This window comes from Chiloscyllium plagiosum, unplaced genomic scaffold (assembly GCF_037043375.1).
Source record: "Chiloscyllium plagiosum isolate Xiang-an unplaced genomic scaffold, Cpla_swu_hap1 HiC_scaffold_3, whole genome shotgun sequence".
NCBI classification, from domain to species: Eukaryota; Metazoa; Chordata; class Chondrichthyes; order Orectolobiformes; family Hemiscylliidae; genus Chiloscyllium; species Chiloscyllium plagiosum.
In genome coordinates, this window is record NW_028270141.1 from 118159241 (window position 1) to 118183985 (window position 24745).

Consider the following 24745-nt stretch of genomic DNA (forward strand, 5'->3'; position numbering starts at 1 on the left):
GCCTCTGTTCACATCGGCGATCATTCTATCTCCCTCCAGGGCCCAGAATAAAGATGAAGGAGGTAAAACAATATTGTGTCTCTGAGTGTTTGCTTCGACTGATATGGGAATAAGGAAATGGGACGACACTCTTACAATGAGAATGTGGAGGTGACCTGTTTCCTTCAGATGCTGCAAATGCATAACAAAAGCCATCCCACAATGCTGTAATAGGGAGTTTCATGGCAATAAGGGAATGGCAATAAATATCCAAGTCAGGATGGCAAATGATTTGAAAGGCATGTTGAAGACATGGTGTTCCCATGCCTCTACAGCCATTGTTCTTCTGTGTTGTTGAGGGTGAATGTTTAGGTGCATTCTAATGTAATTGGTCCATAAAATAAATATATTCTTCAGAGTCTTGGGTGACCTGCAAAGCAGGTAGTTCAAAGCCCTGGAGAACGACTACCTGTGTTGCATTTGCATATGCACTGTTCTTGTGTACTGCTGATGAAGCAGATATGCTGACTTAACAACCTATTTAACCATACCTGTGAAAATCAACAAGTATCACTATCCTGAGCTCAGGATGCTTAAGAAGCATTTTTACTAGGGTTCTGGCTCGAAACCTGTGACATTTGGTACAAATTGAATCTTATTTCAGATGAATCTTCAGCGCTCCATCTGTTTCCATATTGCTCATTTCCCAGAACTTATCTTCAGTCTTATCATGCTTCAACTTTTGTTTATTCTCTATTTAGTTGTTTTATTCCCTTCTTTATGATGAATTCCTTAATTTCCAGTGAAGGGGATAATTTGACACTCATACAGTTAGATTTTAGATTAGATTCCCTACAGTGTTGAAACAGGCCCTTTGGCCCAACAAGTCCATACCGACCCTCCGAAAAGTAACCCACCCAGTCCTATTCCCTCTGACTAATGTACTTAACACTATGGGCATGGGCACACAACACTAATTGTGCGACATTTCTCTCAGTTCTCTAGGTTCAGACACGGGTGGTTCCACACGCAATCCTGCAGCCCACTGTGGTATTGTGGGCTTCAAGAGTTCCTATGGTTTGCTATCCCGTCATGGTCTCATACCGTTAGTCAACTCGATGGATGTTCCTGGTATTATGACCAGGTGTGTCGATGATATAAGCACAGTACTAGGTAGGTTACTCTTCATTAAAATATCTCTGTATTTGTGCTTACTTCACACTTCAAAACCAAGTGTCAGGGGGTCAATAGCTCATGTGAGTGATGTATGAAAAAGATTAATTCACTTCTGCTAAATTTATAGGAACGTAAGAAAAAGTAACAGGAATATACTTAAGTCCATCAGGCCTGTTCTTCTGTTCAGTATGATCATGGCCAATCCTCTCCTTCACCTCCACGTTTTTTTCCATCTGCTCTCCATATCCCCAGTACTGAAAGAGATCAGAAAACTCTTCCAACCATGAATAATGGAGACAAAAATAGAAATTGCTGGAAAAGCTCAGCAAGGCTGGCAGCATCTATGGAGAGAAATCACAGTTAATGTTTCGGGTTGAGTGATCTTTCCTCCGAGTAATGGAGCACCTGTGACAAAGTGAAAGTCGGCAGATGACCGTAGAGACCACTTTGCTGCTTGTAGGGCCTCTGTTGTTCAGTTTGGAGGCATGTTGAGCATCTGCTGACTTGTGAAATTTTCGATACCTTTTATAAATATGATGAGTCAGATAGCTGGCCCTCATTCACCTGATTCCATGTTGCTTTCTGTCATGTGTAAGATGTGAGTTAACCAATGAATACCAGCTGTTGATCACCATCTCAGTTAGGACCGATTAGCACCTTGTAATAGTGCATTGTAAAAGGATCCCATTGAAACTGCACCAGCTGTTTGAGCAATCCAGTTAATCCTATTCTGTTTCCCTTTGTCAGAACTTTTCTCCTTAAATTAATTAGATAATTCTTTTCAAAGTTGCCATTGAGTCTGCATTAAGCACCTGAATGAGTCAAAATCCTTGTCACTTGTTGCTTACAAACATTCTTCATGATGCCTCTCATTCTTTTGTCAATCCCTTCAGCCATTTGGCCCACCAAGTCTGCATTGACCCTCAGAGCATCCCATCCAGTTTCCATAACCCCACATTTACCATGGCTAACCCACCCTAGCCTGTACATCCCTAGACATTATGGGACAATTTATTCACTCCATTATTCACTCTTCATTCACTCCATCTAAACTCGTGCTTTTAAAATACATCAAATATATTTACTGTAAGTAACCTCACTTTGTCTAATCTATCCACATAACCATATTAGCGCATTCCAGGCAGCATATTCCAGTGTTTAAAGATTTTTTTTTCAAAGTCGCTCTTTTATTTCGCTCCCAATAAGTGAATTTCTAGGACTACATACATAATTGTATGGGTGATATGGCGACCTCAGTAGTTAACATTGCTGCCTCATGGTGCCAAGGGCCCAGGTTCAATTCCAACCACAGTCGGTGTGGTGCTTGCACATTTTCCACGTGTCTGCGTGCGTTTTCCTGTGAGTGGTTTGGTTTCCTCCCACAGTCCAAAGATGTGCAGGTTAGGCGGATTGGCCATACTAAATTGTCCCATAGTAAATGTGCGGTTACGGAGAGTGGTTGGGCTTCTGAGGGTCAGTGCAGACTCTGAGCCAAATGGCCTCTATCTGCATTGTCGGGACTCTATGATTCTTACTCCTCTGATTACAGGTGAGAAGAATTCATTTAAGACCTGACCCAAATTCACTGGCTCCTCACAGTTGGCCTTTTGGGTGTAATGGTACCCTTTCCCTGGTAATCCTCTTGCTGTTACTAACAAAAAACCTTGGGAGTTTTCCTTCATCTTATCTGCCAAAGATATTTTGTAGCCGCCTTTGTCCTCCTTGATGGGAGTGAATGAATGCAAAAGGTTGAATTCTCACTATGCTACTTTTAAATAGACTTCCACTTTCCAAATGTAGACAAAGTAGGCAAGTAGTTGCACTCGGGCTATATTTTACAGATCTATCTAATGAAATTGAAATTGGCCTTCGCCCAGCTCAGAACTTAATCTCTGCACTACCCTTATCTCTTTCATGACTTTGAAACTTAGAGTTATGGTCACTATCTCCAAAATGCTTGCACACTGAAACTTCAACAATTCAATTGACTTCATTCTCTAGGATTAATTCTAACACTGCCTCATCTGTAATAGGAATTCACACAAAATAGGGGTCAGAAGCATCTGGTCATGGCATTCATGCAGTCCCACCACAGGCTCTCCTACCTATCCACTCACTCGCCCATCCCTTTACTCATTTGCCTCTGATTTCCATTCACCCAGGTTTTTTCTCTCGCCTCTCTCGCCTCTCTCGCCTCTCTCGCCTCTCTCGCCTCTCCTCACTCACTCTCATTTGGGGTTGAATATCATTGCAGAACAATATAGAATAGCTACGAACCATCTTACGGTTCTATCTATTCATAGAACCGTAAGATGGAGCAGGCCATTCAGCCCATCAAGTTTGTTCTCCATTCAATCAGACTATGGCTTATCTGAAAATTGTCAAATCCACTTTCCTGCCTTTTCCCAATAACTCCTGATTTCCTTATTGATTAAAAATCTATCTCGGCTTTGAACCTATTTAATGACCCAACCTCGACAGGCACTCTGAAATAATAAATTCCTTTTCATCTCGGTTTTAAATGTGCAACCCCCTTTTTCTGAGATTATGCCCTCCAACTTAGACCTTTCCACATCTAACTTGTCGAGTGCCCTCAGAATTTCATATGTTTCATTAAGATCACCTCACGTTCATCTAAAGTACAACCTCTCCTCATATGACAGTCCCTCCATATCTGGGATCACCTAGATGAATACATCCGAGCGAAGCTTCTGTGGACTCTGATGTCAGTATATCTGAACCGTTCCCATGCCCCAGCTTTTCTTTAGCGTACTGTTGCTGAACCCACCAACTCAGTAGTGAACATATCGCCATCTATTTTGGCCAGAACAACTTCACATTAGAGGGACAGCTCCTTGCAAATGCTTTGAGTTATATTTACGTGTATTTTGAACAACAGCTTGGCGAACTACTTGAGCCACCGTGCCTTTCTGGCTACCTGTTGGACAAGCATGTTTCTTTTACTATCAGTAAAACTTCCTGGTTTTGAAAGCCTGCCTCCTCATGTGCTTTATTAAGTGCTTTCACAACTTGTCCCATCATCTCTTCATAAAAGTACAAAGCCCCAGGTCTCTCGATCTCTCCCTACACCTGGTTTATAATAATACCATTTAGTTTCAATCAGGTCTTCATCGTCCTGTTGCCAAAATATATTAGTTCACACTTTTCTCTGTTGGATTTTTCTCTACCACATGCACATCCATTCCACCACTGTCTGTTTTCTCTTGAATTTGAATTTTTGATAATTCCATTTTCATATCTATTTTATACACCGATCGTGTTTACTCATTAGGTTCAAGCTTGCCTTCCAAATATCAGCATCGCACCGTTTGAACAAAAACTGTCAACTTCCCTCCATAAAAATGGAAAATAAAATCAACTTCTCACTTCTCCAGTAGACATCATTAGAGTAGTAACACAAATGGGCAAGCATTGTATATCAGATGGAAGTGAAAGTGGAAGATTAGGAAGTATAGCCAAAAACAAGGAAGTTGGACAATATATTTTTTAAAAACAGCTTTTGGAAAATAGCACCTAGGAGAAACCTTTCGAATGCTATCTTCTGATATGATGTTCAGTGTCCATTGTGCCAGCTCAGCCATTCACTATGTCCTGGTTACTTTTAATTTTGGGCTATGGTTTTAGTAATTTTGCTGTAATACTTGAACAGGTACACTTGCGGGGCATGATCCAAAGGACTCTACCACAATACAGGACCCCTTTGAACCCTTTGAATTACCTGATGAGATTGATGTAAGAAATCTGAGTGTGGGGATCCCAAAGGTAAGGCCTGTAACTAGGTTTTGTAAGCTAACTTCCAAAAGCAATTTAATTTTGAAAAGCAGTTATCCAGTTTCCTAACATGTGTTGTGTTATTCTAATTTATTCTGATCAAAGGAGAACACTGAGGTAGTTTTTAAAGCTTTTGTTTGGTCAATAAATTGTGGCACGTTTGTGTTGGAAACACTAGATGTTGAGTACAATATAAAAATCCCCTAACTAGAAGCAATATAATGGGAAGCTGGAAATCTAAAAAACAAAGTGCTGGAGACTCTTTGGAGAAATGGGTTCTGGAGAAGGGTCACTGGACTTGAAATGATGATTCAGCTTTCTCTACACAGATGCTGCCAGACCCACTGAGGCTCTCCAGCAATTTCTGTTTCTGCTGGAGAAACTCAGCGGGTCGGGCAGCAACTCTGGAAAAAGCAGTTGAGTAATCTCTGAAGAAGAATCTTTGGACTCGAAATGTTAACTCTTTCTCTGTCCACAGATGTTGTCAGACCAGCTGAATTTCTCTAGCACTTTCTATTTCTAATATAAAGATCCCCTTTCTCTCTTATTGAGTAAGACTACCAATTTGTGTCATAAAGCAATGGATGTTGGCCTTCATTCTTACTAAACTCCCCCTAGTCAGTGCACAGAAGACTCCCATCATTTTAGGCTACACGCAGTTCTTGAAAATGAAATGTCAGCAGTCTAATTAACACTCCCAACTAGGTCCCAATTTCCATTGAACCAAGTGCTTCTCATTTAGATCTCTCAGATTTAGGAAATTTAAACAAATCTTGCTAGCGAGGACTTTTTGCAAATCACTTAGAGTCATAGAGATGTACAGCATGGGAATAGACCCTTCGGTCCAACCCGTCCATGCCGACCAGATATCCCAACCCAATCTAGTTCACCTGCCAGCACCCAGCCCATATCCCTCCAAACCCTTCCTATTCATATACCCATCCAAGTGCCTCTTAAGTGTTGCAATTGTACCATTTTCCACCACTTCCTCTGACAGCTCATTCCATACACTTACCACCCTCTGTGTGGGAAAAGTTGCCCCGAAGGTCTCTTTTATATCTTTCCCCTCTCACCCTAAACCTATGCCCTCTAGTTCAGGACTCCCCGACCCCAGGGAAAAGACTTTGCCCATTTTCCCTATCCATGCCGCTCATAATTTTGTAAACCTCTATAACGTCACCCCTCAGCCTCCGACGTTCCAGGAAAAACAGTGAGAATAGCAGTATTCAGAGTGAGACAATGATGGCAATTAAACTCTGCTGAAACCTACCTTTAACCTACCAGAGGTCACTCAGTCAGCTCAAACAAGAGAGAATCCAGCTATTGCCTCTTGGCATTCAATGGCATTACTGTTGCTGAATTCCTCCACTCTTGGGATTTGAGGCTACCATTGACCATTGAACTGAACCAGCCATGTCAATACAGTGGCAACAAGAGCAGGTCTGAGGCTAGGAATCTTGCAGCGAGTCACTTGCCTCCTGTCTTCCCAACAGCTGAAACCATTGCATTTGGTCCCTGCTTTAAAATTTGTTCCCTAGCTGCTGACTTTGATTTTATTTTATTATTGTCAAATGTATGGCGATACAGTGAAAAGTATTGTTTTCCATGCTTACCTGACATAGCTACATCAGAGTAATTGAACAGAATGCAGAATTGAGTGTTACAGCTACAGAGAAGGTACAAAGAAAAATCAACTTTAATGTTTGAGAGGTCCATTCATAAGTCTGATAAGACCGGGGAAGAAACTGTTCTTGAATCTGTTGATACATGTTTTCAAGCTTTTGTATCTTCTATCCAGCAGCAAAGTGTGCAAGAGAGTATAACGTAGGTAGGAAGGGTCTTTGATTGCATTGGCTGCTTTCCTGAGGCAGCAGGAAATATAGAGGGAGTCAATGGGTGAAAAGTTGATTTGAGTGATGGCCTGGGTTGTGCTTAAAACTCTGTAATTTCTTGCAATCTTGGGCAAAGCAGTTGCCATATTAAGCTGCAATACATCCAGGTAGGATGCTTTCTATGGTTAATCTATAAAAATTGGTAAGAGCCATCGGACATGCCAAATTTCCTTAGCCTTCTGATGAAGTAGAGGCATTGGTGTGCTTTCTTTACTGTAGCTCCGTTCTTCTCACTGACAACTGCCTTGAGACTAAACCAAAAACCTTGCTAAACTCACAACCTTGCTGTTATATTTGACTCTAATCTGAGCTTCTGACCACATATCTGTGTCATCACGATCCACCTCTGTAACATCGCCAGGCATGCCCTGCCACGGTTCGTCTACTGATGATTTTGTGTCTTTGTTATCCCCAAGCTTGAATATTCAAATTCTGGATGGCTTCCCACATTCAAATCTCAGTAAACTGGAAGTCACCCATTACTCTGCTTCCTGGGTCCTTATTTGTAGTAAGTCCACTTTGCACATCACCCATGTGCTTACTAACCTACATTCGTTTTCCAATCAAACAACATCTTATTTTTAAAAGTTTCTCTTTGTTTTCCATATGACTTTAACTCTGCAACTCGCCAGTCCTACAACCCTCTGTTACATTTGCCCTCATCTGATTCTCATCTTTTGAGAATTACTGAATTTAATAGTAATTTAATTTATGATACCATCTTGAGCTGCTGAAACCATAAATGTTTGTTTGTTTTTCTCCTTTCATTGAATATGAGTGTCACTGACAGGCTAGCATTTGTGGTCCACCCCTATTTAGTCTTGAACTGAGTGGCTTGCAAGTCCGCTTCAGAGGGAGGGTACTAGTCACCACGTTGCAGACAGTCTAGAGTCGCATGCAGGACAGATTGGATGAGGATTTCATTCATGAACTAGATTAGTTTTTACATTTTTATTAGTTTTTGATGGTCACCATTACTGATATTAACTTTGTAAATTGAATTTAAATTCTGTGTTGGGATTTGAACCACATTACCCAGAGTGTTAACCTAGGCCTCTGGCTTACTAGTCCAGTGACATTACCATCAGGCCGCCATCTTTTCCCTTATCTCTGACTCTCCAACTCATTTTCTTCATTCTGTTGAACTTACCTCTTCGACCAAGATTTGGCCATCGAACTGAAAATCACCTCATGTAGCTCAGTGACTAATTTTGTGAATTCTCACGGCACAAAAAAATTGCAAGTTCTTATTAACAGGTTTTGAATTTATTAAGTAATGTTTATGTTCATTTTGAACAAAACTGGATGACTGAGATTATTTTTATTATTATTATTATAATCTCTATAAGAAAGCAGTAGAGCTTTTATTTTGTAAATGGATAGGACTTGCTTAAAAGAGAGTACAGTACACTTGCAGTTTACACCTCAATATATTTGGAATGAATGGCAGTCTGTTCACTTGGTTACTTTGAAATCAGCACTGTAACTGTGAAATAAGTAATGTTTACCAATGCAATTTTAAAAATAGACAATTGTTGTGCATTTCGTTTCTCAGATCTTTTTATTTGTTTAATTTCTATCATTTGCATGTGCTGCACAATAGCATCACATGCTACTAAAGTACAATAGTACTTAGTATTTGATATATGAATAAGAGTAACTTGATCTTTAAAGGTGGTATAGTGTTTTATTGAAGCCACGCTGTGTTTGTGTACTCTTGTTATTGTGGATATTGCAATGGTTTGTCAGTGTTGGATAGGTCGATACCACTGTGTCAATACAAATAAGAGCAAATTTGGAATAGGAGCAGGCCACTTGACCCCTCGAGTCTGGTCTGTCATTCAGTAAGATTATAGCTAAGCTGTTGTCTCAACACCATATCACTGCCTACTTTGCCAGTCCTTGTCTCCCGTTGGTTCAGAATCTTTCTTTCTCTGCCTTAAAACTATGCAATGATCCAGCCTCCACCACTCTCTAAAGAAGAGAGGTTTGCAGACTCATGACCCGCAGAGAGAATAAATTTCATTTCGCCCCTTTTAAACTATATCCATTAGGCCTAGTCTGATGCATTGGAGTTCATTTACAAAACTCTTAACACAAACAGGCTTGTGATTTAGAATAATCATTCCTGCCCAGGTTAGTTTGTCGGCTTTGCTTCTACTCTATTTGATTCTCAATTCACTTCTGGCCTCTGTGCAAGAGTTTGCTTGTGGGGGATGCTGAATGGAGGGTCTTGTGATAGTCCCTCCCATCTAAATCAGGAAAGAAATTGGAAGAACAGCCACCAGGTCTGTTCTCGCATAATAAATGAGATCAGAAAAGATATTTCTACCTCCTTCCTCCCCAAAAACATCTATTTAAAATAGTTTATACAGTCGGGACATGAGCTCAGTATCCTTCAAAAGTCCTTCAATCCCTGTTTTAGTGCATCAATCCAGAACCTCGGCATTGAACAAATTTTAGACAATAGGTGCAGGAGTCGGCCCTTCTGCCCTTCGAGCCTGCACCACCATTCAGTATAATCATGGCTGATCATCCTTTAATCAGTATCCTGTTCCTGCCTTATCTCCATAACCCTTGATTCCACTATCCTTGAGAGCTCTATCCAACTCTTTCTTAAATGAATCCAGAGACTGGGCCTCCACTGCCCTCTGGGGCAGAGCATTCCACACAGCCACCACTCTCTGGGTGAAGAAGTTTCTCCTCATCTTCGTCCTAAATGGTCTACCCCGTATTTTTAAGCTGTGTCCTCTGTTTCGGCACTCACCCATCAGCGGAAACATGTTTCCTGCCTCCAGAGCGTCCAATCCTTTAATAATCTTATATGTCTCAATCAGATCCCCTCTCAGTCTTCTAAACTGAAGGGTATACAAGCCCAGTCGCTCCAGTCTTTCAGCGTAAGGTAGTCCCGCCATTCCAGGAATTGACCTCGTGAACCTACGCTGCATTCCCTCAATAGCCAGAATGTCTTTCCTCAAATTTGGAGACCAGAACTGCACACAGTACTCCAGGTGTGGTCTCACCAGGGCCCTGTACAGCTGCAGAAGAACCTCTTTGCTTCTATACTCAATCCCTCTTGTTATGAAGGCCAGCATGCTATTAGCCTTCTTCACTACCTGCTGTACCTGCATGCTTACCTTCATTGACTCGTGTACAAGAACACCCAGATCCTGTTTGGTTCTTTATAATTGAATTGCTGGTTGAAATTCTGTCTCAGAACTGTGGTTTAGTACCGATTAATTTGAAAGAGGGGACAGATTTTAAATTTCTCCTTCAATTAATCAACCTCCTCCTTGTTTTGAAAGGAATATCATGCCCCAGGATTGTCCAGTGAAGTCCTGAAAACCTGGATAAAGGCTGCAGACCTATTTGAAGATGCAGGTGCCAGAGTTGTTGAAGTCTCCCTACCTCATACCCAATACTCAATTGTCTGCTACCATGTCCTGTGCACAACAGAAGTAGCATCAAACATGGCACGCTTTGATGGACTAGAATATGGTACGGAGCAACTATGGTATGGATAAAGATATGGTATAGGTTTACTGAATGTGATCTCAGTAGACAGTAGTTACCATACATGTGAGAATTAAGAATCAATATCTAATGGATAAATACATGATATCTTCGCAGAGACAATAAGACCTGTTTAAAATGGCTGGAAAAATAACTTACTAATTCTGGAACCTCCAACCACTTTTTTAGTAGAAACATGAGGATAACCGCACGGTTTGAGACAAAATCATGGCCTGAACTAAACGAAGCCCAGTTAGGAGGGCCAGCACCATCCATGGAAGTATTGTGGTTTGTGACCGAGGCTTTCCACTGGATGCCTCACTGATGCTTCAGCAAACCACTGATAACAGGACCACAGGCATAGGCCATGAGATGGTTATTCTCCCCCTCCCTCCAATTCTCGAGGTATCTCCAGCTCCTCTACTTTCATCCCCATCCCAACACATCTAATCCATTCCGCCCACCAAGGTCAATCAGAGTGGAGAGTGTGGTGCTGGAAAAGCACAGCAGGCCAGGCAGCATCTGAGGAGCAGGAGAATCTGATCTCCAGAATCTGCAGTCCTCACTTTGACTACAGTCAATCACCCAGGTTTTATCACTTCAGCATTGACTTGCTGAGTTGGGTTTGCTGAATTTTCAGATGGAAATGTTCAGATTAAATTTGAGGGTACACTCCCACATTTTGATTATAAAAACCGTAATGAACAAATTTGATTAACGTGCTTTTGCCTTATCAGAGGATGAGTCAGATAACATGTTGTGTACAAACAACTGCTTGTGAAATACAATACCGCTGCTTAATCAGCCCTGATTGATTGATAACACTGCAGTTTCTGTTGTGGAAGGCTGATGCTCCAAAATTGAAGGGCTACAACACTATCATAGAGTCAATAGAGATGTACAGCATGGAAACATACTCTTTGGTCCAACTCATCCATGCCGACCAGATATCCTAACCTAATCTAGTCCCATTTTCCAACACATGGTCCATATCCATCTAAACCCTTCCTATCCAGATGCCTTTTAAATGCTGTAATTTTACCTCCACCACTTCCTCTGGTAGCTCATTCCATACATGCACCACCCTCTGCGTGAAAAAGTTGCCCCTTAGGTCCCTTTTATGTCTTTCCCCTCTCACCCCAAACTTGTGCTTTCTAGTTCTGGACTCCGCCACCCCCCCCCCCCACCCAAATGAAAAGACCTTGTCTATTTATCCTATCCATGCCATTAATGGTTTAATAAACCTCTATAAGGTAAACCCCTCAGCCTCCGACGCTCCAAGGAAAACAGACCCTGCCTATTCAATCTCTCCGTATAGCTCATCCTCCAACTCTGGCAACATCCTTGTAAATCTTTTCTAAATCCTTTCATGTTTCGCAACATCCTTCCAAGGAAAGAGACCAGAATTGCATGCAATATTCCAAAAGTGGACTAAATAATATCCTGCACAGCCACAACTTGACCTCCCAATGCCTATTCTCAATGCTGTGACCAATAAAGGGAAGCATTCCAAATGCCTTCTTCACTATCCTATCTACCTGCGATTCTACTTTCAAGGAGCTGTGAACCTGCACGCCAAGGTCTCTTTGTTCAGCAACACTTCGCAGAATCTCACAATTAAGTGTATAAGTCGTGCTCTGCTTTGCTTTTCCAAAATGCAGCACCTTGCATTTGTCTAAACTAAACTCTGTCTGCCATTTCTCAGCCCATTGGCCCATCTGATCAAGATCCCATTGTACTCTGAAGTAACCTTCTTCGCTGTCCACAACACCTCCACTTTTGGTGTCATCTGCAAACTTACTAACTATACCTCCTATGTTCACATCCAAATCATTTATATAAATGACGAAAAGTAGTGGACTCCGCACCAATCCTTGTGGCACTCCACTGGTCACAGGCCTCCAGTCTGAAAAGCAACCCTCCACCACCCCCCTCTGTCTTCTACCTTCGAACCAGTTCTGTATCTAAAGGGCTAGTTCTCCCTGTATTCCATGAGATCTAACCTTGCTTACAAGTCTCCCATGAGGACCTTGTTGAACGCCTTACTGAATTCCATATAGATCATGTCCACCACTCTGCCCTCATCAATCATCTTTGTTACTTCTTCAAAAAAACTCAATCAAATTTGTGAAACATAATTTCCTATGCACAAAGCCATCCCAAATTTTTCTGATGAGACATTTAACTGAGACTGCATCTGTCTTGTTATTTAAAAGATCCTGCAAAACAATTTCAAAGAAGAGTGATGGAGTTCTCCTGGTCAATATCTATCCCACTACATATGTAATTAGAACTGATTATTGTACTCCTGTTTAATTGTCACATTTTCTACATTACAATAATGGACTTCAGGACTGGTTCATTCAATACAAAGCTCTTCAGGACATCCTAAAGATAAATGTAGATCTGTCTTTTGTTGTTCGACACATACAAATTCAATTAGACGAAGTCAGAGTTCCTTAGCAATTGAACCAGCAGTAATTAATGAATAGAGCTACTTGAAATGAGTAGCAGAGATTGCGCCAGCAACTGAGTGCATCACAATAAATTAACACTAATATGAACAATGTTAATTATGGCAGCAATCAAATTCTGATATTACTACAAATGGCTGCAATAGTTTGAAGTTAAACCTCAACATAACTAATAAATTATCATCAGATGTTTAAATTATATACATGATTAATAATGTTCCAAGATTGAAATGTTTTTATCATTGCAATTGTTGATCTGAGTTGACCTCCCTTCTGTTTTTTGAGACTCAAGTAAGTGGCAGGGTTTTCTCTTCCATTTGGATGGAGTTAGTTCCCTTTCGAGGTAAAGCCAGTTTTTGTACAAACAACAATATTGGAATTAACTGGCTTGCCTCCTACCATTGTTGACCTCAGAAACCGTACCATTAAATTACACACTTTTTCTGAAAACCTGAACAGTCTTAGCTAATCTTCTGTCTTAATATACTGTATATTTGTGAAAAGTGCCTTCTTGCACCTGCTCAGTTCAATTTTTCACAGAAGAGAAGAGAATCTTTTTCCGACAACATCTGCTAGAGGTTAAGCCATTTATTTTAATTTCAATGAGGAATCCGCACTGTGCAATTAACAATCTGAGTAGCAGATTAAAGAAGACTTTTTCCTTTTCCTGTTAATCATTCCCAACATTCAGTACATGTTTAGAACTCCTTTGAGCCACTAAACCAGGTCAGCTTCAGATTACCTCCTCTTTCATCAGAAATCACACACAGGTTGTGAAATGCTTACATTGCTCTTATTCTCTGGATTTGAGCTCCAAAATATCTTTTGACAGTAATAAGGCAGATTTTGTTTGTATGCTTCTACGTTGTAATTAAGTTAACGAACTTATAAGACATTGTCACAAGACTGAAGGATTAAATTAACTTGCTCTCCACCCTCTCTGACTCTCATCCCTGGGGTGATTGATGTATGAAGAGAGACTGGATTGGTTAGTACTAAGTTCACTGGAGTTTAGAAGAATGAGGGAGATCTGCCAGAAACCTACAAAATTCTAACAGGAGTAGACAGGATAGATGCAGGAAGGATGAGGGGCGAGTCCAGTGTTGAAGGATACAGGAAATGCCATTTAGAACCAAGATGAGAAATTTCTTCACCCAGAGAGTAGTGAGTCTCTGGAATTCTCTGCCACAGAAAGCAGTTGATACTAAAGAAGAAATTTAAAGAAGGAGTTAGATATAGTTTGTAGGTCTAAAGGAATCAAAGGATATGGGGAGAAAGTGGGAACAGTCTGTAATGATTACCCATGATCATATTGAATAGAGAGCATGCTCAAAGAACTGAATGGTCTATTGTTGCTCCTATGTTTCACAGATTAGCTTTCAAATTCAAATTCCATTTGAGGAGCCTTCTTGTGGCACAGTCGTAGTGTCCTTCTCTTTCCCCCCCCCCCCCCCCCCCCCCCTGGATTGGGAGGCACAAGGTTTAGTTGTCATACTAAAGGAGTGGGGGCGGGGGGGGGGGGGGAGGTGTGCTGGTGGGAGAGAGAGAAAGAGAGGAACAGAAGGCAGCATTTCCTGACTTTTGCTGGTACCTTCTACCAGCGTGAAAACACAAGGTTGATTGGTCACATTACTTTACCTGCATTATCCAAAAGATAGCTTGGTTAACTCACATCTGCAGATGTTTTTAACAAAAAACAGAAGTTGCTGGAAAAGCTCATCAGGTCTGGCGGCATCTGTAATGAGAAATAAGTTAACATTTCGGGTCCGGTGACGTGTCCTCAGATACCGGACCTGAAACGTAAACTTTGATTTCTCTTCACAGACACTGCCAGACCTGATGAGCTTTTCCAGCAACTTCTGCTTTTGTTTCTGATTTACAGCATCCGCAATCTTTTGGTTTTTAGTTATGCAGATATTTTTAGCCATGGTTCCATGGCCCCAGCTGATTAGGCTTTAATGACCTTCTGTACACTTTGTATCTTCATTTTCGATAAAGGAGGAGTTAAGCTGATGTCACGTCTCCAGGTGGTCTTGGCAGCTATTTTCAAAGTGCTTCAGGAAAATGCCCTTTGACAAGTAGAAATTGTTAATTTTTCTTTAAAAGTGTGATCTGTGAATCCAGCCGATGACCCTCAAAGCTGATATTTCATATCACATGCCTCCAACGATTTGTGGGGCTGGCTGTTTGTCCAGGAGCATAATCTAATAAAAATTAACACCAAAGCAAAGCTGGAGACATTTGGATGGGTGCCTCTTGGTCAAAGAGTTAGGTTTCATGCAATAACTTAAAGGAGTAGTGCAGTGGAGAACAGAGAATTTCAAGCTGAGACATTGGAAAGCACAGCTCCCAGTGGTGTGACACAGCAATCGGACAGATTTTAAAATTTGACACTGTTCCATGTCCAGATGTGACATTTGTACGAAACAAAAAACAAAAGAACTGCAGATGCTGTCAATCAGAAACAAAAACAGAAATTGCTGGAAAAGTTCAGCAGATCTGGAAGCATCTGTGAAGAAAAATCAGAGTTAATGTTTCGGGTTAAGTGACCGTCCTTCATGACATTTGTATTGTTGCCATAACTTGTTCATCTGTTTCGGCAGAAAATGGCATGTTTGCAGACAGCAGGGGAGTATGTGCAACAGCAGCTCTCTGCATTCTATCTTTATACTCATTTCAGATATTTTTGTTTAAAGGGCACCGCAGTGAAATCAAAAGTTCCACAGAAGCCTTGTATGCAGCAACCAGGCATGAAGGATTCAATGATGCAGTCAGAGGAAGAATCCTGGCCGGAAATTACTTCCTTTTAAAACAGTAAGGGAGCTTTCTAATCAGGTTATAATCTGGCTCATGTTTACTCAGTGTGTGTTGCCAACGCCAGAGTGCCTGGCAAAGATGGCCGCTGCCTGCACAAGCACAGATGTCACCACGACGACAGAGGATACGTTTGCACATAGGATGGGTGGGTGCATGGGTAAAGTCACTGACACCCAGGGAACTGTCAGTTCCCACCCTCTGCTTGCAACTCCAGTGTTGGGGATCTCGCAGTATGGTCCTCACCATTCCCTTCCCCTTACTCCTGACTGCACTCTACCCACTTGCTCCCTCCCACTCCTCTGTATGTATTTGGCAACTCCTCACACACCCCATCTCTCAATTAATTTCGGTTGAAATGGATTTTAATTCATTAGCGATTTGGCAAATAGGGTTAAGGAGAATCCAAATGGTTTTTACAAATACATTAAGGACAAAGGGTAACTCGGGAGCAAATAGGGCCCCTCAAAGATCAGCAAGGCAGTCTTTGTGTGGAGCCGCAGAAAATGGGGGAGATACTAAACAAGTATTTTACATCAGTGTTTACTGTGGAGAAGGACAGTGAAGATACAGAATGTCGGGAAATAGATGGTGGCATCTTGAAAAATTTCCATATTACAGAGAAGGATGTGCTGGATCTCTTGAAACACATAAAGGTGGATAAATCCCCAGGACCCGATCGCATGCACCCTAGAACTCTGTGGGAAGCTAGGGAAGTGATTGCTGGGCCCTTGCTGAGATATTTGTATCATCGATAGTCACAGGTGAGGTGCCGGAAGACTGGAGGTTGGCTAACATGGTATCATTGTTTAAGAAAGGTGGTAAGGACAAGCCAGGGAACTACAGACTGGTGAGCTTAATGTTGGTGGTGGGCAAGTTGTTGGAGGGAATTGTGTGAGACAGGATTTACACGTATTTGGAAAGGCAAGGACTGATCAGGGATAGTCAACATGGTTTTGTGTGTGGGAAATCATGTCTCACGAAAGTGATTGAGTTTTTTTTTTAAAAGTAACAAAGAGGATTGATGAGGGCAGAGTGGTGGACATGATCTATATGGACTTCAGTAAGGCATTCGGCAAGTTCCCCATGGGGACCTTATTAGCAAGTTTAGATTTCATGGAATGCAGGGAGAACTAGCCATAAAGAACTGGCTCAAAGATAGAAGACAGAGGATGGTGGTGGAAGGTTGTTTTTCAGACTGGAGGCCTGTGACCAGTGGAATGCCACAAGGATCAGTGCTGGGTCCACTACTTTTTGTTGTTTCTATAAATGATTTGGATGGAGTATAAGAGGTACAGTTAGTAAGTTTGCAGATGACACCAAAATTGGAGGCGTAGTGGACAGCAAAGAAGGTTACTTCAGAGTACAATGGGATCTTGACCAGATGGACCAATGAGCTGAGGAGTGGCAGATGGAATTTAATTTAGATAAATGTAAGGTGCTGCATTTTGGGAAAGCAAATCTTAGCAGGACTTATACACGTAATGGTAAGGTCCTGGTTAGTGTTGCTGAACAAAGAGACCTTGGCGTGCAAGTTCATAACTCCTTGAAAGTGGAGTTGCAGGTGGATAGGATAGTGAGGAAGGTTTTTGGTATGCTTGCCTTTATTGGTCAGAGTATTGAGTACAGGAGTTGGGAGGTCATGTTGTAGCTGTACAACACGTTCATTAGGCCACTTTTGGAATAATACGTGCAATTCTGGTCTCCTTCCTATCGGAAGGATGTTATGAAACTTGAAAGGTTTCAGAAAAGATTTACAATGTTGTTGCCTGGGTTGGAGGATTTGAGCTACAGGGAGAGGTTGAATAGGCTGGGGCTGTTTTCCCTGGAGCGTCGGAAGCTGAGGGGTAACCTTATAGAGGTTTACAAAATTATGTGGGGCATGGATAGGATAAATAGACCAAGTCTTTTCCCTGTGGTGGGGGAGTCTATAACTAGAGAACATTGGTTAGGGTGAGAGGGGAAAGATATAAAAGAGACGTAAGGGGCAACCTTTTCACACTGAGGGTGGTGCGTGTGTGGAATGAGCTGTCAGAGGAAATGGTGGAGGTTGGAACAATTGCAACATTTAAAAGGTATCTGGATGGGTATATGAATAGGGAGGGTTTAGAGGGATATGGGCCAAGTGCTGGAAAACGGGACTAGATTGGGTTGGAATATCTGGTCGGTATGGAGCATTTGGACTGAAGGGTCTGTTTCCATGCTGTACATCTCTATGACTCTGTGACTCTAGTTAACCAACATGCATTCGTAATTTGCACGTTAGTTGTCCCCAGCACATAATTGTAGACTACTGTGCTCAACTGAGGAAGCTGGCCTTTACTGGAGATGCTGTATTCAGCTGTCTGATTGGTAAGGATCTTAAAGGTCCCATCTTAAGGACATTCTCATGGAGTTCTGATTTAAAATATTTTGCTTAACAACCAGCCCTGAAAAGATAACAAAATGAAACAAAGAGCTGCAGATACTGGAGATCTGAAACAGGCAAAAACAAACTGCTGAAGAAACTCAACAGGTCTGGCCACATTTGTGGAGGGAGAAAAACTGAGTTACCATTTCAAGTTCAGCAACCCTTCTTCACAACTCCAGTTCTGAAGAGGAAGTAAAGAAGGGTGACTAGACTTGAAGCATTAACTCTCCACAGATGCTACCAGACCTGCTGAGTATCTCCAGTAATTTCTGTTTCTGTTTGTCACTGAAAAGATATTATTCAGCCCCAAGTAATTCACATGTGAAACATGCTGCGACATTGAGAGGTGTATTGGGATGCTATATAAATATTTCACACTGGGGTTTTGAACTATCTGCATACAGCTCAGCATTGTGGTTCTTCATAAGGGTTGGAGGAAAAATTCACCTCAGCCACTGTCTGTCTGAAATATTGTCACCCTGATGTTGAATCATTGTGTTGCCCGTCTATGTCATTTCTTTACAATTTCCTTTTTTTTTCATGTTTAAATCTCTCAGGAATTATGATCACTTCTTTGTAAAAGCCCAGAAAGTGAGACGTCTCATTGCCAATGACTTTCTGAAGGTATTTGGATCTGGTATTGATGTGCTGCTTACACCCACGACCCTAAGTGATGCCTTCACGTATCATGAGTTTATCAAAGAAGATAACAGGACAAGGAGTGCCCAAGAGGATATTTTTACACAATCTGTCAACCTAGCAGGTACATGCAGCACTTTATCTGCCCAACACTCCAGCTTTACTTGGCTTTCTAGTTTTTACACATTTCATTGTATTTTTCATGAATTACTTCACATTGTATCAGTGAAGTCATACTCAAGTGTTTCACACTTGTTTAGTTCAGTCTCCTTTCAAAAATGTATTGCATGCATCACTCTGAGCTAGATCCTCCATTGTTGGTGTAATAGGGACACGAAAAACTATTGGTGGAATTTGTATCGAATGCTGCTTTTTTTTTTAACAGAATATTTTCCACGGTAGCTTTGAACAGGATTTAGGGAACACAATATCGGGAATGTAAAATTGCTAAAAATAAATATTTCAAAGAAAGTGAACAATTTTGCAGGGTGTCCCCCAACAGGGGTCTGAAACTTCTACAAGCCTAAAAGAAATATTAGTCTGATAGTAGACTGAAGAGACAAGAAACCCAGGAAACGCAACAATAAACAAGCAACAAAAATGTCCATGGTTCCCAAGGGTGTCCAGGTAGACACTGCGCAACTCTTTCACAATTCACTGTGCAGACAATCCTGCAAAAAGTCATACATTCAGCTTTGATTCTCTCCACTTGTCTCCCCAAGTGGCTTCACACGATCCAGGCCAATGCAGTCTATTTGACTAATGCCCCATCTATCATCTTCAACATTGACTCTCTCTAACACTAATGCACAGTGGCAGCAGTGTGTGCCATCTACAAGATGCACTAGTGCAACTCATTACGGCTCCTTCAAAAATCACCTTCCAAACCTTCTGATTTCGATCCCTGTGAAGGACAAAGGCAGCAAACACAAAAGGATCACCACCACCATGTTCCCCTCCAAGCCTCTCACCATCCTGATTTGGAATTATGTCACTATTCCTTCACTGTCACTGAGTCAGAATCCTGGTGCTACTTTCTAAATAGCACTTTGAGTGTACATACACCCCAAGGTCTATAGCAGTTGAACAAGGGGCACAACACCACCTCTCATGCTTTGGGGATAGGTATAATTACCGACTTTATGAATGACATTTGCACCCTGAGAACAGAGAAAAAGTTGGGACTGTTAGCCTAGAATTGTGTGCTTTGAGTACAAAGGCACTTCTGCAGGGCACTGCTGATGTCTGGAGAATAAGTCTATGCTGGGCAGATACTCATTGCTATTTATGCCACTGTTCAAGACAAAAACAGCAAATCCAGTCGCAGCTTCAACATCCCAGCCCCTGCTGCAGCTGGAACAAGAGAAGTTAGCAGATTTTCTCATTGGTTCACAGAATGCAGGCATCGCTAGCTAGACTAGCATTTATTGCCTGCCCCTAATTGTTCAAAGGAAAGTTAAGAGTCAGTCACATTGCCATGGGTCTTGAGTCACATGTAGGCTAGACCAGGTAAGGATAGCAGATTTACTTCCCTAAAGGACATTAGTGAAACAGATGGGTTTTTCCGACAATCGGCGATGGTTTCATGATCATCATGAGACTCTTAATTACAGATTTCTTTTTATTATTAAGTGTAGTTAGCAACTTGAAATCAATTTGAATGTTCATCCAGCTGGCATCTTAAATTAATAAGAATTATAACTCAAAGGACATTGGAAGCAGATCCCAAATATGTAGGTGAAACAACGAGTGATGTGAAATACCCCTTGGCCCAAGCTCCCTCCCACAACACTGTTCACTAACTTTCCCATTGGCCCTGTCTACTGACCATTCCCAGAGCCTCAATCCTGACTGACGCACCAGCTCTGATCAATGACCTCTTCCCCACCTCCCAATTGCTGACCCTTTTCCAACCCTCCATTTAAGTTCAGCAGGATCTCCACATCCTTAGTCTTAGCAATCTCTGCACTCTCCTGGTTTATCCACACCCTTCATTATTAATATTATTCCTGGAAGTACTAACCTATGGAAAGCAGGTGGTTAAGGATGAATATCATAGCAATTTAAACAGAGATTCTTGAGCTTTGTTGAATTGATTTTACTCAGTCTGTCTTTGGGTTTATTGAGATTTACAATGGAGCAGATTATATAGGTTCAATGCAGTCCTGGGATAATACGGACCAGATGGACAGTTTTTCTTCTTCAAGCCTTTTATCTGTTCATTTTTTATCCCCCTTGCCATCTCAGTCAGGAAATGCTCTGAAACAAAACAGCAATAGTGAATGAAGTTAAGTAAAAATGTTTTGAGGGCGTAACAAATTTTGTTTTTACCTCATTAATATCTTAATTTTGCTTTTTCAGGTTTGCCTGCTGTGACAGTCCCGACTGCTCTATCAGAAAGAGGATTGCCACTGAGCATTCAGTTTATTGGACGAGCTTTTTGTGATAAGCAGCTCCTAACAGTTGCCAAATGGTTTGAACAACAAATGAATTTTCCACATATTAATATCCAGGGACTATTAAATCATTACAATGAGTTTCACAAACCCCACAATTCAGTTGGAGCTATCTGAAATTACCAAAAGTTGATTGCTGTACAAGTTTGAAGGTGTAAAAGTTTAAAATGACTTTTTTCTATAAAAATTAAATTCAGCTGTCAGAAATACAGCATGTGTTTAATATTGAGATGGAATGAGAAGCGTGTAAGTAAAACTTGTGGGGTTTTTTCTGGTGATAGAGGGACTGAATGTATGTAGATGTGATGTCACTGAGGTGGGCTGATTGTCCTGGATGATGTCTGGCTTCTTTAATTTTGTTGAATCTGCACTCCTCCATTGGGGAGAATTCCAACACACTCCTGACCTGTGCTGGCAGATGATGGATAGGCTTTGGGGAGCCAAGACTCACTCACAGATTCCTAGCTTCTTACCTGCTCTGGAATCCAATCCATTCTGAAAGATGCAGCATTGGTTGTACCAGTTCCCTTGTAATATCCTATTTTCTGGAGAAACTGGGTCAGAAGTCTGCACAAATGACCCAAGATTCTCTAAGGAGATACGGTTCTGTGAACAGTTCTGAGCAGGAAGTATCCTCTCCTCTGAAATGAGGCACCCCCATCTATTCTATCAGAACTTCTGAGATTTGATTTGAGATGAACCTGCTGAATTTTGTTCATCTCTCCCTGTAGTATTTGTTAGCATTCATTGTTCCAACATTGTTCATCGGATGGATTGCAACCAAGGCTTGTCAGACTGTTTCCTGGAATATGAAGAGAGGTTGGATCAGTTCGGGCTCTAATCATTGGAGTTCAGAAGAATGATTGATTGATTGGTGACACCATAGAAAGCTATAAAATTTTAACAGGACTAGACAGAGTAAAACAGGAAGGGTGTTCTTGATGTCTGGGGAGACCACACCTGGCACCATTGTTTAAGGATGGTGGGTTAGCCATTTAGGACTGAGATATTTCTTCACCCAAAGAGTGGTGAGCCTGTGAAGTTCTCTGCCAGAGAAAAAACAGTTCAGGCCAAAACATTAAATGTTTTCATGAAGGAGTGAGATATAGTATTTATAATTTATTAACTTGGATAGAGCATTGGCTAACCAACAGAAAACAGCGTCAGGATAAATGGGTCTTTCTCTGGTTGGCAAGATTTGACTAGTGGAGTGCCACAATGTTCAGTCCTTGGACCCCAACTATTTACAATCTATATTAATGAACTTGCAGGGAAAGAGACTAGATTTGCAGATGATGCCAAAATAGGTGGGAAAGTGAGTTGCAATAAATAATTAGGAAATCAGCAATATGGAAATGGATAGGTTAGGTGAATGGGCCAAAATTTGACAGATGAAGTTTAATGTGGATAATAGTTAGATTATCCATTCTAGTCAGAAGAAATAGAATGACAACTTCTAATCTAAACGGAGAGAAACTTCAGAGTGCTTCGGTGCACAAGGATCTGGGTGTCCTCGTGCACGAATCACAAAATTATTATGTAGGTTCAGCAGGCAATAAGGAAGACAAATGGAATTTTGACATTTATTGCCAAAGAAATAGAGTATAAAAATTGTGAAGTGTTTCTGCAACTGTACAAGGCATTAGGGTGACCACCCCTAGAATACAATTCTGGTCCCCATTACTTGAAGAGGGATGTAGTTGCATTGGAGGTAGTTCAGAGGAGGTTCAGTGAATTGATTCCAGAGGCTTGTGAATACAGATTGAGCATTTTAGGCATATACTGTCTAGAGTTTAAAAGAATGTGAGAGGAGATCTAATCATATAAGGTGCCTAAGGGATTGACAGAGTAGATGTAGGATGTTTCCCTTGGGGAAATGTAGTAGGAGATTTCATAATTTTAGGGCAAAGGGTAGCAGATTTGAAACCGAGATGAGAAGTTTCTTCTCTCAAAGGGTTGTGAATCTGTGCAGTTATTACCCCAGAGTGTGATGGATGCTGGGACATTGAGTCAACTTAAGGAGGAGTTAACAGAATTTTAATTAGTAATAGTTTAAAGGGTTATGGAGTGTAGGAAAGTGGAGTTGAGGCTGAAATGAGATCAGTCATGAATGTGTGAATGTTGGAGCAGGCTTGAGGGGTTGAATTACCTACTCGTGCTTCACAAGTTCTGCAGGCTAAAGGAGTTAAAGTGTATGGGGAATAGACAGGAACCGGATACTGAGTTGAATGATTAGCTATGATAATTTTGAAAAGCAGAAGAAGTGAATGACTTATTCTTGCTTCTTTTCTATGTTTCTATGTTATACATATAGGAAATAACAGCAGACGACATAGCTTCCATTAGGAGACGGTGTATCACTGAACTTTTTTGTTTTGCAGTTATTTTTACAGTCAACATCTTTTACTTGGGAGTCTTTAATCTTTTAATGCTGCCTATCTAAAGTTTTCTATCAACTAGTTGTTTGGTTGTACAGATTTTGAGTATTGCTGAAAAAAGACACATTTTATCAAGGCTTTTCACCTTGCTCTAATCAGCCAATTTAACATTCATAAATGTAGTTTCCAGTACATAGAATCTTGCCATATTGTGAGCCAAAATGTAAATTCCAACTTTATTGTCGACATAGTTTTTCACACATTCAGGATTATGTAGCAGATGTTGTCCAATTGCAAAATCACATTTAATTTTGAACTCTGTGAGTTTTGCAAACAAGGGCTAGTTAAGGTATAGTCACTACTTTGCTTATTACCACCAACCAAAATGATTGGCTATTTAATATGATGCAACATGCAAATTCATATTATTTGTTTGTGTGATAAACAGCAAGTCTTTTTGGCTCAACAAGAGCATTTGGCTATTGGTGAAAAGTACTGGGTGTTGCTATTTCATAGTAGTAGCACAAAGCAGCTGATTTCACTTTGCTCAAACATTTGAGATAAGAATTTAGGTACAGGAGTAGGCCATTCATGCCTAACCCTGAGGTAGATTCAGATCCTTTCAGGTCCAAAAGTGACAACCTTAGGCTATTCATAATTTCATGCAATTGATCTGAGAATTGATCTGAACAGGGTTGCCATTATTCTGCAGGATGACTTTAACATTTGGCAATTCTGTAGTTAACTACCAAGCTTTGCTTTCCTATCAGTCATCATTAACTAGTACCCACTTTATGTCAACATGACTACTAACCAGACACCACTGGCATCTACATTAATACAGCAAAGATGTTGTTCTGTCTTTGGCATTGCACTTGTCCTGATGAGTGCAAGATGATAAGCTTTAACAAAATATTTTTTTTTTCAAAAGTTTTAAATAAATGAAATTAACTTTAAAACGCTATCAAACCATTTACTACTTACATTGGTCTGTAATCATGGTTTCTTTGTTAACTGGGAAAAAAGTTAAAAGCTGTAAATACGTGTATTAGTTTTCTTGAATTAAAAAAAATGTAATTTTATAAGCTTGCTTGAAGGCCAGCAAGCATACATAATTAACAGCAGCTCGCAATGGTGATAAATTTAATCAGTTTCTTCAACTATTACTTTTAAAACTAGCACAAAGGATGACAAACTCAACTAGCACTTAGTTTTGCAGTTA

The 24745-nt window shown here is 40.9% G+C and overlaps 1 protein-coding gene across 3 annotated transcripts in view; it reads left to right on the forward strand.

Moving 5' to 3' along the window:
- The window catches only part of qrsl1 (glutaminyl-tRNA amidotransferase subunit QRSL1), a 36814-nt gene extending 15460 nt beyond the window's left edge, over nucleotides 1–21354 (forward strand). For all 3 annotated transcript variants that reach the window (XM_087982746.1, XM_087982752.1, XM_087982758.1), the window contains 6 exons: nucleotides 977–1152; nucleotides 4826–4938; nucleotides 10145–10337; nucleotides 15523–15640; nucleotides 18608–18813; nucleotides 21051–21354. In XM_087982746.1, the coding sequence (XP_087838872.1) occupies nucleotides 977–1152; nucleotides 4826–4938; nucleotides 10145–10337; nucleotides 15523–15640; nucleotides 18608–18813; nucleotides 21051–21262 (1018 nt within the window). In that variant the 3' untranslated portion in view covers nucleotides 21263–21354. The remainder of the gene's footprint in view (nucleotides 1–976; nucleotides 1153–4825; nucleotides 4939–10144; nucleotides 10338–15522; nucleotides 15641–18607; nucleotides 18814–21050) is intronic.
- Nucleotides 21355–24745: the final 3391 nt, after the last annotated feature.